General features: G+C 38.2%; 1 protein-coding gene across 1 annotated transcript; it reads right to left on the bottom strand.

Annotated features, from left to right (window-relative positions):
* Window positions 1-450: 450 nt before the first annotated feature.
* On the bottom strand, window positions 451-15666 carry CUNH6orf118 (chromosome unknown C6orf118 homolog). The gene is given in 12 exon segments (XM_050315697.1): window positions 451-562; window positions 1546-1715; window positions 2087-2102; window positions 3940-3986; window positions 3989-4086; window positions 9025-9140; window positions 10412-10482; window positions 12294-12414; window positions 14592-14801; window positions 14803-14856; window positions 14858-15288; window positions 15453-15666. Coding segments are annotated over 12 exon segments (1620 nt in total). The 3' UTR covers window positions 451-490.

Below are 15666 nucleotides of genomic sequence, written 5' to 3'. Positions count from 1 at the left end.
CCTTCTGTTAGGTATATTTTTCAACTCATACAGAGCCTTAATTCTGGCTGACATTTGCTCGTAAGGAAAACAAACCTCTGAACAGCACTACAAACTCACAACTAGTCTGAAGTTGTGCCAAATATGCTGAAATATACACCTATCTGAGCATGTGCATTTCATGATCTTGACAGTGGATGAATAAGTAGAGATAGCCTCTATTTGCCTATTCTGTGATTCTATTAATAAAGAAACTGAAGCAATTAAAGTTTTTAATCACACGTTATGCATAATTTTTATTCTGTAGTAATCTGAGCCACATTGAAGTCAAATCTATAATATCTGATTATGACTCCCAGCTGCTACTGTGTGTGTTCTGCAACCAGCACTTGAATGCAGCTGCTATTAGTAACTAATTTGTCTTACATTGGCCCAGCAAGTTGTTATGACTGGCATTTCCATCACTCCAACACTTTCTATGCAACCACACTGACATAGATATTTGAACATTTCATACTCCCCTTTGATTTTCCTGAGTGAATTTCAGTTCATCTAAAATTTCTGTGATATTTCCTTCAGCTTCCTGTAAAAAAGACATAAATGTTGAGAAACATTGAAATATCCTTCAGTATATAAGAAAAAAATTGCAGTGATACTAATTGGCAATGTGTCTGATTAGCATTTAAAATACTCCAATACTTTTTACTCCATTAACCTTGACATAAATTATAGTAAGTAGTCTCTGTGTGACAGGAGTTTTAATTTAGCGCTACATCTCAAGTTACATACGTCTTTGAGTCTGACATAGAGCCTTTCTTCTTGCCAGTTCTTTTTACCTTGAGGGAAAACAAACAGACAGTAAAGCCAGGGCTTACTGTGTAAACAAGCAAGGGTGTTCATAGCATCATTTTTGCTAAAGCAGTTACTGTGATACAAATGGCTTGATTTGGTCTTTCAGCATCCATGTCCATTTCTAGATTTTAGACTGAACTGCTAGACAAAACCCTGATGCAAAGAGCTTAGTGCTTCATATTTCACTAACATCTCAAGTGATGCCTGTTTTTTTGGTTACTAACACAGAGCTTCAGACTTCAGAGTGTGAAGCAGGATATCAGCTGAACCTAAAATTGTTTTATTCAAACTATTACTCACTTCTCTCAAGACATCTGTTTGTTCCTATATTTTACAGAAGCCTTTCCAAGTTCCTCTAGCTGAGCTATTCCATGGATTTTATATGCTGGGGTTATCTACCATAGGTTCTTTTACCTCATTCCCATGCCTTCAGTACAGCTGGAAGCAGAAAGCTTTTGTAGCTTTGATTTACATATTTAGATCAAAGTAATGCAATAGCTCTCCACAGTAATTTAAAAAAAAAAAAAAAGAGAGAAGTGGAATTATATCTGGTACCTTTCTACTTTCTAGCTGGCAAAACACAGTGGGCCTAACCTGGAACTTGTTGGAGCCACAAAACCTTTCCAGTCCTTTGGGACTAGACCTAGTGACAGTAACTCATGTATAAACTAGTTTGCGTTTCACCTTAACCACACTGAGTTATAAGGAAATAACTTTTATTTGGCCTTGGAGAAACGTGTTTCTTGAGTTGATTTTCATAGTTTGAGTCTTAAAAGTCAGGAACAGATCAGGTAAATTGTCACACAGCATTCCAGCAAAAGAAAATGCATCAGACTCACTTATCTTTTTAAATATGCAATCTGTATGGGAAAGAACACATTGTCCTTATGCGGCATCATGAAATCATGTTTTTAAAAGAATATGGAAATGCACTAGTTTAATTAGATTGCTCTTAAATTATAATGGTCTTGCCCTTTCAAATGAGGGGTTTTCAGTGTTAAATTGCTGTTACAAAGTGTATTGCAAACGCAGTAAGCCTACATTAGCATTCAGCCAAAGTATACCTGAATGACCAACTCTCCAGTGGCCTGCAGGGGCCACTACATTTTCCCTTATGGCTGCTTAAGGAGTATCAGAGGTTTCCCTCCCTTGCTGATGTGGCTGTCTGCTGTTGGAACAACTATGCAACATTGCCATCTGCTGACTATCCTTTTTCATTACAGTACGGAAAAAGCCCAGCCCTGCCCCCCTCCACCCGTCCCAAAACCACTCTGGAAACAAGCAATTTATATTTAAAGACCTTCTGAATATTCATATTTGTTTAAAAAAGCAAAGAGAGGAAATTCTCAGAGTGGCTATTTTTTCAGAGGACCAGATTTCATATACTCATTGGTTATCATACCACGAGTCTGAATATCTTAGCGTACACAGGAACGTTTCATAAGGCACATGGAGTCTAAGATCTCCTGTTTGCCAGGACAAAAAGTAATTTTCATTATTAATCGCTGATGTTCATTGTTTTAATATATTGATATAGAGTAAATCTGTCTAAATAAACCAAGAGTTCTCCTTCTTCCCCAAAGCTCTCTGATGCTGGAGGCCTGCTAATTGCTTTAGAAACAAAGGAAAGATTTCTGTCTTGAATCTTAGGTAGCAGTGCATAAAGTTGGTTTAAAAATTTAGTAAGAAAAATAATTATTTTAAATATGTCAATAAATTTAAAGACAGACAACATAGTACAAGAACACAATGGCTGTACCTGTTTTTCACAGGCTTTTTCAGCTTTCCTGTGACTTTTTGGCAGTTCTGTTTTATGCTCAGTATAATTAATTAAGGTTCTGTCGATAGATATAACTGATTTAGAGGACAGAAAATTTGGAGAAATGTTTGACCTTTCAGATGCTTAGTCAAACATAAGACTTACATGAACAACTGCTGTTTGCCCACCATTAAGAGTGACACATTATGCCCTACTCATGCTGATTGTACTTTTAGCTGCATGGAATTACCTCCTCACTTCACACTGCTGGAACACTTATCAGTGTAACCAGTGACAAGGACATGTTAAAGTGCCTTTATTGAAATCTTGTGCTATTTCTAACTGCACAACAGCCAGTGGAAAAGGAATACTGTTTGCAAATGCTGAATGCACTAATCCTGCAGAAATTTGCAAGCATCTAGCTTTTATAGTTCAAGTGGTCCTCACACACACCACTCTCAGTATTCAAATTTTAGTGAATAAAAAAAAATCTCTGCAAGTTCTGTACCTTGGACTGCGCAGTATTCAATACAAGCCTATATCCCACTGTTTCCTTTTTACAATACCAATGACTAGAGCTCAACCAATAATGATGGAGCCTAGTGAATTAAAAAAAAACAAAAACAAAACCAACAAAAACCAAACATATTCTGTAAACAAGTATTCATGTTAATATTTGTCCTTTTATTAAAAAACAATTAGCTGGTATCAAGAATCCATCACAGACTTTTTATTCAATCTGGACTTAAACTTGACCTTCCTGTCTGTGACTGACACATGTTCACAGCTATGGTCATTATATATGCCAGTGAATAATCTGCAGTAATGTTAAGAAAGGAGATTTCAAAGGGAATCAGGACTGTCCTATCTCTCCCCCTTTGAAGTTACTAGGCATTTCAGCACTCATTTCAAGGGTAGATGAGGCCAACTTGGAACACTTAAAAATCCCACCCAGAACATTTCTGTTTCTCCAGGCCAAGAAACAAACATGTTCAAACTAATGATACTGCTGTTAAATGTATAGTTGCTTACAAACTCCCAGACTTGTAGCATGAATACAGAAATAACCCCTATGTCTGTAGATCATCATCTCACATAGTGAGGGTCAGCCTACAAGCCTCTTACTGCAGGAACGGAGGCTGAACACTACGGTGAACATAGAAGCACCCAAACTAGGCACATATTGTGTTCTCAGAGGATAAAATAAAGACCACTAAGGGTTAATTTCTCAGTGCTAAAACATCCTTCATGGTAGTACCTGGACACCACTACTTCTTAAGAAACCTTATTAGGACATGTTTAGAATTAATGATTTTTTACCTGTATTAGTTTAGAGTGGTTTCCATTACATGCACTGTCACAGCATAAACTATTGTTTCTTTCTTCCCAGTCTCAGTATGTTAATTTTTTCCCATTTATCAAGAATCTTAAACCTCACAGATTCAAGCTGTTTTGAAACAGAGAGTAGGTTTTTTGCTTTTCTATTTGTCTCATATCTGCTTCAGGTTTCCAAAAGTAAAAAGGTGCTTGCACAATTTAAAGGACAGAGCTAGCAGTGTAAAGCTAATTGTCATCCAAGGCTGTGTCCATAGTGCTTTTAGGAGGTATACTCAAGTACAAACTTGTGTTATTAAATATGAGCAGTACAGACCAGGAGCAGTACAGACCATGACATTGCCCCCAGTTCAGCTCACACACTCACTGTACTCACACTTCATTTCCACCAGGAAAGGAACACTGGTACATGGGCTGTGCCACTCACCTTTCACAGTCACCCCAAACAAGACCCTTTAGCACTTCTTGCAAAAATAGTCAGGCTCTACATACAACAGGAACACAGCCAAGGAGGAAATCACTGCATCTCAGCGCAGAGAACAGAGAACATGCAGAGAGCAGAATAAACATGCTGTACTCCCTTAGGAGAGTCCAGAAAATGCACTTCAGAATTTTAGAGGCCAACTTCATTGTCAATTCACCCACTCACCTCACTACAACAAGTCACTAATGTGATGTTACAAGATCCAACACATCCAGCTCATGCTCCTGTCCAGCCAGGGTCTCATTCGAGTCAAAGACCTTTTCAGCTTTTCACAGCTTGTCAGCAAGCTTGTCTGCAGCCTGTTGGTGTTCATGCTGCTGCAGCCAGAGCTGTATTACAGGCCCTTTCCAGGTCCTCATCTAGGGAATGAGGGGAACTACATGCACAGACTAATAGTGCCCCTCACTCCAGTGGTCTGCAATCACACAAATAAACTACTTTCGTCCCTGGTGACGGGGCAGATGAAAATCATTCTGGCTGTCTCCCAGGGCACCTAAATTTCCTACTCTCCGAGCAGCTTGTCATGGGCAGCCAGCCCTGCTCTTCCTCACTCTGGTCTGTGATGCAGTGTCAGCACACAGTCAAAAGGTCAGTGGGAGCCAACAGCTTTAATGAAAAGTGAGCCAGGCTGGAGGAAGACAGTATGAGCCAAACTTAAGTGATACACTGCCTCATGTGGGGAAAGGGTCTGGTCATGCTTCCTGCCCCTCCCTGTCCCAGAAGCTAATGGCTGCTGGTTTCTCAAAAATCCTGTATTTTTGTGTGAACCACTATAAGCAACAGAGAGCATATCCTCACTCAGTGGATTAGAGATAAGCTACTGGTCCTGGAAGGACCCTACAGAAATGTCATCTGGAGAGAAGAAAATAATGCCTTCTGTTTTAGAAAATATTAAGAAAAGTTTTATTCAATTTTTAAAAATATCATATCTCCATTTTCCTTCTGGGAAAATTGTAAAATTCTCATTTCAGGTTAACTTGGATTGAACACTTTTTTAATTGTTTAGCATCCCACATCAGAAAAAAAAACCCCAATCACCAACCAACCAAAAAAAATCCAAACCAGAAACAAGCAAACAAAACAAAACAAAAACCAACAACAACAACAACAACAACAAAACCAGAAACCAATTATATTTGTAGAGCTTTATTCCGTATAGTGGCAGCACATGTTAGCATATTTAGCCCAAATTTCTTGGCTTAGGCATCTAAATACAGCTGTAACACACACAAAAAAAGAACAGCAATATTTACCTCTTTCTGACTTGGTTGGTTTTGATTCCTCAGCGAGTAATTGAGGAAGGTAGGGAGAGGAAGTTTGAAGCTGAGTTAGTACTTCTTATATCAGTACCTGGTAAGGAGGAGAAGACAAGAAACTTTTACCCATTGTTTATATATATATTTAGCTCATTTTATGCAAAACCATTTCTTAGATATGCCTTGGCCTGGAGAGTTCTGTTTGTTTTGTTCACTAGTCTTGCGGGAGATCCAGAGCCAATTTTTATGGGTTTTGGTTTTTTTATGGTTTTTTTAGTGATTGACTGCAAAGCAATGGAATTCAAAATTTGTACTATGCTGTAGAAAAAAAATAATCAGAGCAGCTGCGCTCAGACATTGTTCATTGATAGGAAGACAGCTACACTAGAGAAGAATTTGTACCAGTTTAATTGCTGGGGGAAAAAAAAAAAAGCCCAGAACCACTGTTTGAGTGTTTAAGCATTGTTCCTACAGAAGGTATGTTTGCAAAAGTGAGTTAGGTGCCACTGCTAAGAGCTGCCCATGATGAAGCTAACAACTGCCCAGAGCCTAGAGTAGGACACCAGAACACTGAAACATTTCACAGAAAGATTTGGATGTTCCTCTTTTCTTAAAGAGGAGAATGTAGAACGCAGAAGGTTCACCACTTGGACAGTTATTTCCTAAATTTAGCACATTATAATTTGCTAACCAGTAGGTTCTCATGGCCTGGAAGAAAACTGCGCTTTCAGAACAGGTTTTCAATGAAGCCATAAAATGCAGGTGTACTACAGTTATACTTTATACTGGTGACATTTCACAGGATTTCTTAGTTCATCAATCAGTCACCTTTTTTTTTTCTCTTCCACAACTTTTCAGATTTATGTATTTTATCTTACTCAAAGATCCTGATTCAGATTCCATTGATCAAAGGCCCTATCAAAAGGCACTCCTTTCTTGAGCAGTACAGAAATAGACTGTAAACCTCAGTGCTGTTACTGAACCAAAGCACTGAGCAAGCATTCAATAGGGACTTGTATTGTATGGATAACGAGAGCACTCAGGACTGACACAGTGAAGGCTGAAAAGCAGCTTAGGAAGGGTATGTGAAAGCACGTGATTCAGGGCTTAACCTCCTCATCATAAGCATAAAATCCAGTTATTATGTTTCTGCCAGATGAAGGGTTTCATGTACCATCCCCTGAGACATCTCTAACATTTTGGAAAGTCTCCCACTGACATCTCCTGGTTTCAGATAGGGTTTGGAGTGAAAGAAGTACAGGAAAGATGTTATGTACCTTATTTCATTAGATATCAACATATTTTGTTCATACTAACAGAAAAAATCCCAACAGTTAAGGTAATATTTGATTGTTTTTCTTCTAACACTTTAGAACACCTTATTGCCACAATTTATGCCATATCTCCTTTCTACTCAACTCAAAACTGTCCTATCACTCACCTGTTTTATCTTCTGGAGTCTGGCTCATCTGTAGCACTGTTTCAAATTAATTCTTCTTCAGTTTAGACTAAAACAAAACAGAACAGTTTCACAAGTATCTTTTCAAGATCATATACAAAGGTAGATGTAAGTAAATAGCTGTTATGTATAATGAAGATTATTACACATTCCCAGAGGTCAAATGTTGTTCTAATAAGGTAGAGAGAAAACTGAAGCTCACTGAATTACAGTGAAGTGACTCCAGGTTTGAATGCCCAGTGATGAAAAGGGTTAGGGTTAACTACTGAAGAATTTACACATTATTACTTACATATCTAACAGCCACATAGGTATCACAATAACATAAGTAGACAGCTTAGTTCTTTACATATTTTTTTATATTCTTACTTCCTCCACCATCATCAGTATTCAAAAATCCTTCAAGATATTCTAACATCTACTAACCAATATTATTTTAAAAAATACATAAGTCTTGTATGAAAATCTTTTCCTTTGCCTACCTTCCAAGGATGGGTTTGCTATACATAGAAAAGACTACACACATGATCTATGGCAATAGGAAAGACTCAGTCTTATGCTGCAGGGAGCCACTAATTACTTAAATTTTCATTATTAGTTTTCATGCAAAGCTAGCAAGTTGACATTAGCACATGTTCCTAGACTTTGCTGGAAACAGACTGCTATTCAGAACTAAACAGTCTTATGGGGCACTGGATTTTTATACCTATAGCTGACAAATGTAAAGAATTCCTTTAGATAATTCTGGGATGTTTATCATTATTTCCTTTCAGAACTTTGGCAGAAGACAAAATGTCATATTTTTCCCCTTTATCTCTAAAATATTTATAAAAGCTTGCACAAAAAACAACCTCTGAATAGCCTTGATAAAATTTGCATGTGCAAACTCTATAAATATCCCCCACTATATCCTAATCCATCTGAAATTCATGCCAGTTTGACTATCCCACATAAACACATCATGAATTCTCTCTCTGTAGACAAATATAGACATGTAGATTACTGGTTCACTGTTAATCATCTTCCTACTTACACTAACAAAAACTAGTGAACATGAAGCCCTTTCACATTCCAATATCTTAACTTTAGAATCATCCAAACTACATGTTGAAAGCACAGGGTAAATACTGTAAAGTGTACACACAAAATACACTGGAAACAACAACTGAAAAGACATAAAAGACCTCTTGAGTCATCTAGATTCACATTTACAAGAAAAAAGAGAAGGGGAAGAAGAGAACCAGCAGCTTACTGAAAGAGTGACTTGGTAATTCTTCAGGTTCAGACCGTGAAGTGGGCAAGAGCAAAAAAGCTGGTAGGCAAAATCTCTTGTTAGGACAGCTTTCAAGCAAAAAGGTTAGAGTTCTAGAGTTAAACAATCAAATATTTAAGGGTCAAACAATGAAGCTAGAAAGTCAGATCAGAGCTTAGAGCAGTAGTACGGAAATTTGGAAGCTGTGATATAAAGTATCAGGGGCACACACCAGAGGCATGGAAACACTGGGTCAGTCCAAAGAACACAGGGAACCTTAGGAGGCTTATTAGGCTTTGTTACCTCCACAATAAGGAACAAAATCAACATCCCAACAAAGGTGACACAGTCTGAAATTTATTAGTGCAGGTTGCAGCCTGTGTGCTCAGGAGAATTCTCTGTGATGGTCAGCTGGGAATGGCAAAAGAAATTCTTGGTCCTGCTCAGAGTTTAACCCCTTCTCCCAGTATAATTAGTACAAAATAAATGTTTTTGCCTAAACCAGGCCATCCACAGGGTCTAATCCTTTGGCCTTCCCTTCAAGACCTGACATTTAAAAAATCAAGTAACTCTATTTACTTTTTTCTGCTCTACCCCATCTATTTTTTTTTTGTTGCTACAGAGGTTGATAGTATTTGTAACACTTACTCTTTGCTTCTTTCCAGAGCAGTACTGGCTTTCTGCATGACAACCTGCACATCTTTCCTGAGTGCCTGTATTTCTGGAGCCCTTGAAAGCTTTGTTTCCATCCCTTTGACCTGAATCTTCAGATTCCATGAGTGCATGAAAAAGAGCATGAAAAAGAGTAAAATATGAAGTTCTGTGGTGTTTTTGTTTGTTTGTTTGTTTGTTAGGTTTTTTCCATGCAGGTTCTGACATCATTTTTAAAATGACTTTTCAGTAAAATTCAGTTCTGATAGAAACTTCTGAATGAGCTGTTGATAAGACTAAGAGCTAATGTAAACAAAAAAAAAACCCTATAGCAGATTTCAGAGTCACTTAAAGCTCTTTCCATTGACAAATGGATTAAAGGTCTGTTACAGATAAAACAAAAAAGCATGGACGATTCTCTGTACGTGTCAGTCAGTAAATATGAAAACTCAGACTCATGAAAACTCCTTGCTTTTGGGCAGTTCTTTCAGGTGTTTTGCCACTGAGCACTGTGCTACTCAATCTAGACAAGGTATTTATGCTGTCAGCTGTGCCGTGTTCATCATTACCTTTCGTTTTCATTTCAACACATTGTCAATATCACACAGTTGCTCCCAGGCTTAGTGCCAAAGAGAGAGGATAACTAGGGTGAAATTCTCAGAGCAAATCCAAAAGGATTGTCTATGGAGAACATGGGCCTGAAAACTATCAGAAGCAGAGGGGGCTAGTTTTGGAGTAGGGAAAGTAAAAAAAAAAAAAAAAAAAAAAAAGGAAAGAATACAAAAGGATGAGATAGAGGAATGGACAGGGACTGATAGGTCCAGGCTGGACTGGAATGGTTTCCTGCCATGGGCAGAATGGGAAGATGCTCCAGGGGTCTGGGAACGGCTAGTCAGATATGGCTCTGCCCTCAGGGCTTGACATCTTCTCTGTGCTCCCCTTCTACTTCCAGAGCGGAAGACACCTTTCCTGGTGCCTTTTACCAAAATTAAGGTGTCACTGGTGAGAGAGGCAGGGTAAAGGGGTGTTTGGCACTATTCCTGGAAGACTGAGGCAAATATCAGCATCTATTCAGCAGCATCTCTACAGTAGAGCTGACACAAAGCCTGATGTGGCTCTAACAAAGAGAAGACAGAAGGACAATAGGTTTAGCACTTCTGAAATACAGCACAGTCTATTCAGCCAAGGTTCTGCTTATTCTGCGTGGATCTGCTGTCTCAGATTTCTCTACTGTGCATTGCTCCTACAGAAGTTGTGGTCAGCAATGAAGAAAAGAGAGAGCACTAGATCTCCTGTGTCAAAGATAACGTCAAGGCATGCCCATATCTGACTTGAAGTACTTAATTTCTCTGTAACATCACCAAGAAAATGAGCTGATATTGACAAATACTATCTTGCAATGTGCCATAGGCAGAGAGTCCAGAAGCATCATCATGTAAAGCTCACATTCACTTTAATAAATTGAAAGAAGACCATCAGCCTCCTGTTTCAGTTTGGCTCCAGAAAAATCATACCTTTTTTGTTGTGACAGAACGTTTGCTTATTCCACCACATGTGGGTTTGTTCAAAACCCAGAGGTGATCAATTGGATGTTGACTATTGCAATGTCATTCTCAGCACAGTTCACTTACCCAACTAGCTCCTCTTCCTCAAGTATTTCTTGCCTGTCCACTCTTCCATTTTCTTGCCTATAAATGTACAATTATTTTGTTAACAAATATGGAGGAATTACTTTTTTGCCCCCTCGGTTATCACTGGGAGAATCAATGTAAAAATTCTGTTATCACTACCATCACATCATAGTGTACAGAATCAGAGTGCAACTTTTGGCTAAATAATTTAGTTGTGTTCCACATGCAAATCACTCTCCTGAGTGCCCCAAAGGAGAAACAAATAGATTTGGTCTCCAAATAAAGGATTTGAAGTGCTATCCTTCAGCATAGTGAAAAATCAAAAGAAAAAAAAAAACAACAAAACCTGCTTGGTAAGTCAGGTAAGAATTATCACTCCTCACATGTAACTATCAAAGTGAGAGGTAGAAAACTAATTCACCAGTAGGTTACAATCTGATTTTATTTTCCCAAATATTTTAAGGACTTTAGAATTAAGGGCTAGAGATAGTGAAGGCTGAGGGTTTGGGGGTTTGGATTTGTTTGTGGGCGTTTTTTGCTTGGGGTTTGTTTGTTTGTTTGTTTAATAATGCTTTAATCAAAGTACTTGAGTAATAGCTAGATGTTCAGATCCAATTTGTGTAACTTCCACAGCACATTAGATAAAACCTGTGAAAGATCTGGTCCATTTTTCCTAAAAGCTGTCTGCTCTTCACATTTGAGCAAGTGCAAATGTAAGTATATGCACATGATGTTGCAGTCTTGTGACCTGAGGAATACCACAGGAAGAAAGAGTGATGGTTTGCTGTTATATGGTGAATTAAAATGCATAAAGTCATGGTAGGAACACTGGGTTATATGCAAGGGCTTGTTTCATCAATAGGGCCAGAAGCAGAACTGGGAATGCCCTAAAGACAAAATCATATGGCATTTGTAGCCATGCAATTTAACTTGCTGGTCAGCTAAAAAAAAAAAATGAGGGAAACAAAACACAGACATGTGTGACCCTCATTTAAACAAATAAATGAAAGCAATGATTGAAAACACAGCCTGCCCCTGAACCATTAAATGTGATTTCCAAATTACCTTTCTCCCCAGTGCTATTTTTTCCAGACTTATGGCCTTTGTATGTGCAGATGATTTGCAGAGGTGTGAAATTTCTTCATGATTTATCCTTTCTCCATTACCATGATGAAGCTTATGGAAGGAAATTATGCCAGCTCAAATCACTGAGTAGACTGGAAATCAACTTTCTATGGAGGATGTCTCTTAACACTTTTATTCTCTGTTCCTGTTTTATCCTCTCTTCCTGAGAGAAGGAGCAAACATAAAGACCAAATTAGTCACCCTTTTTGAGAACACAAGTGATTAAATTTAAAAAAAAAAAAAAAAAAAAAAAACACACCACGCTATAAGTCCATGAATTTTGTTAGATATGTATGATTTTAACATGTGAGCAAGGGACAGAGAATATACTCTCCTGAAGAATATAAATCCCTGTGAGAATCAGTTTCCTCATTGTAGATAAAAAGGGTTTAATGTCCCAGATGTGCTGATAAAAAAATAGTGAAAGGCATTGTGGGATAAAACTTTTAAAACAATAGTTAAGGTACATTTAGATTATGGTGGGCTAAAGCTTAGGAGTATTTATTTTCTTAATTTCCTTCAGAATATCACAAAGTATCAGAGACCTGCTCCATATATCTTCAAATGCTTCCTCAACAACCTGTGCTCTCTTGAAATGGAAGGGATCACAATCACATATTATCTGGCATTCCTGTACAATCACCAAAATTAATGACAACAATCCTGTGCAGGCAGAATGTGCTCCAAAACAGTTACTGTCAGAATGCATCACTTTGTTCAAGTTCATGCCATTTCTCCTCATGGTGTGCAGCAAGAAATATGAAAATACAGACAAAGTCATGGTCATAGCACAAAATCAGTAAAAAGAAAGCCTACAGTCAACAAGACAGGATGTACTAATCATCAAAAAAGACTAGATGAAAACAAGACAGATTTGTGTGGCAGAAGGCAATTACTAAATTATGCTTCAATTAATTGTTGAATATCTTGCTTACATATTTACAGCCAATCCTTCATTTATCATAAATAAGCCTGTCTGTCTCTACTGACTTCAACAGATCACCTCCAGGTTTGACAAGAACCTGCTCTTGGAACACATTGCATTCCTTAAAGTAACTGTTAGCTCAGAGAGACATAATTAATGTATAAATAACCCAAGAACCCATAGCTAAGGAATATAACAGTTAAAATAATACACTTAAAATCTCATGGTTGTATATTACCAACTCTGAGTAATAAAGCTGGGAGAGAAAAAGAAGGGGTCTCTTAGGCAACTTGTGCTAGGTTCCTCTGCCATGGGAACTTTTTCACTAGAGTGCTGCTGGCTCGCTTCAAAGTGCTCTGCTCCTAAGATTAACTTTTCCAGTACAAACCTTTCTGGTAGATAATATACTATGGCAGTTTTTACTTTGTGAATATCCTTGTTTCAAATCAAAGCTGGTAGAAATTTTGACCATTTAATTAAAGGGCGAAAATTGCCATCACTGCTAGTTAGTACAGCTTTCTGCTAAGCTTTGTGCCGGTGTTTAACTATCTCACAAAAATTTTATCGATCCAAATTGTTTCTGGGGAAAATGTCTCCTGGGAAAACATACTTCAAAAGTTACAAGATCAAGTTGTTACTCTGATATAATACTGCACTTCGCCTCTGTTCTCCCCTATCCTTTCTTCCTCTTAACTCTGGCCTCTCAGCCCAGAGGCATAGGAGATAAGGTTGCTTGAGAATATTTACCAAGGTGGGAAGTAAACCAACCTTTTTTATAAGATGGTTAACTATGTGGCAGATGATACCTCCTGGAATTCAAGGCAACATGGAATATGCTGCTTCTCCCAGAGTTATACCCACAGGAAGATTGAATGAATTTGTTGCCTCACTTCCCTCATTTTGCATAACTTTTCTTGAGGTATGTTGAAGATATACAAGACTAATCTCTGCTTATTTGCTTGATCATTTCTTTTCCAGTTTCTGGTATACATAGGACTGCTATTGGGATGGCTGTTTCAGTCAAGCCTGACCTCTGTTTTCTCTGTTAGCAGCCACAGTCCAGCAAACACCTTTGCTAAATTCTCTGTAAAATACCCTTGATAAATGAGTTGGCATCTTATAAAGGATGAAAATCTGGTGACCATAAGTACCACAGTGAGGGACAAAGTGTTCTTCTAAAAATTTCTCTCATATCCATGAAATACCAGGTTTTTTCCAGCCCACACTAGCCTAATCATTTCTTAGTTTACCAACCCTCAAATGCTTTCATTAAGTTCCATCCCTACTTTCTATGAATCCAGCAGCTTACTCTCACTTCTGCATTTGGCTATGAGTGTTGCTAATATTGTTAAGCTTCCTCTGGGCCAGCAACTCAAGAAACACAAATAGCTTCTACGAAGTGTATTTGCTTCAGCGATCAAATTCATGCCCCATCCCACTCATCACAAGGGGTGAGTCAGCAGCAACTGTCTGTGTGTAAAGAGATAGTCTATAGCACACATAGAGAAGGCAACTTCATATACAAATTATCTCACATGCTGAATATACAGTTCCCAGAGAGATGCCAACCAACAGGGATTTTTCCTGTACGGATCACTAGCTTGCAAGATCTTGTTTTACTGTATATTTAACTCAATATTTTCACATGACAGTGGAGGGAAGGGTAAACAGTGGTATAACAGGATTGGGCTCAGTGTTTTGGAACACACAGAAGATGTGTCTTACATGTGCTCACCTAAGCAAACACTGGGGACTGCCTCTGAGAAGAAGAGAGAGGTGATTTTGCCTAAACTCATTCCATTTTCCTGGAACACACAACCAATCTACCCAGAAAGATAATGCAAAATTTACCCTTCCTTTCACTTGCAGACTTTTTTTCTTACCTTAGCCATCTTACTTTCATGCTGCTCTGATACTTTGCTCCCTGTTAAATCATTCTGTTTATGGTTTGCTAAGAACTCCTTCTGGAAATCTAGGAACTTGTCAAATTGTTTCATTTTAGCTACCCCGGCCAAGTATGAAGGTATGAACTGGTATTCCTCCTTGACAAGCTCCACAACACACTGTCAGCTGTTCTTAACTGGTTTGTTTTTTCAGTATCATAGTCTCTGACACATCTAACTCATCTTGATTCATTTTGATGACTCTCATGGAGTCTGTCAGTTCCATCCTCTACTTTCTTCTTAAATGCTTTCAACTTTAGCAATTCCAGTGGAATAGAAAAATCTGCTGAGGCACTAACACCAGTCACAGGTGACTGTGGATTTCCGTTTTGAGTGCAAGAAGATTCAGCCTTTGTTGGAAGCTGGAACAAAAGTTATCTTTTCATCTTCCTTGCTCTCTCATTTTCAGCTGGGATTCGATTTCTTTCCATTATGAAACTAGTTTGTTGCCTGGCAGAGTACCATCACCCCTGTTTTATTTTCTCTGAAGGCTTATAAAGCTTGCTATGGTTTAAGTGTCCAGAGGTGTAAAGTTTAACATTTGTTCTGTTGACTGTTTCCATGCTATCTAAGAAATGAGATAAGCTCCTTGCTTGACAGTTTCTGTCTATGGTGAAATGGATTGTTGTAGCACTCACTTTAAAAGAAAGAGGAATCACAAAATATACTTTATAAGGGGAATAGTTTAGATTAAAAAAATCTTTCAGCACAAAACAAAACTATTCCACCTTTAGAACTATTTAGAACTTTTAGAGTATTTTACACTAATATGGCCTGCAAAAATATGCTACCTTCTTCTACCTTCTTTGGTTGATAAGTAGCTGAACATGAGCCAGCAAGTGTCCAGGCAGCCAAGAAGGCCAATAGCATCCTGGCCTGTAGTAAGAATAGCATGGCCAGCAGGACCAGGGCAGCGATCATCCCCTTGCACTTGGTATTGGTGAGGCTCCACCTCAAGTCCTGTATTCAGTTTTGGGTCCCTTACTACATGAAAGATATTGAGGTGCTGGATCAT

The sequence above is a fragment of the Myiozetetes cayanensis genome, unplaced genomic scaffold (assembly GCF_022539395.1).
Source record: "Myiozetetes cayanensis isolate MyiCay16 unplaced genomic scaffold, myiCay2020 scf2-11, whole genome shotgun sequence".
Lineage (NCBI taxonomy): Eukaryota > Metazoa > Chordata > Aves > Passeriformes > Tyrannidae > Myiozetetes > Myiozetetes cayanensis.
This window is presented reverse-complemented; position numbering and strand designations above follow the sequence as displayed.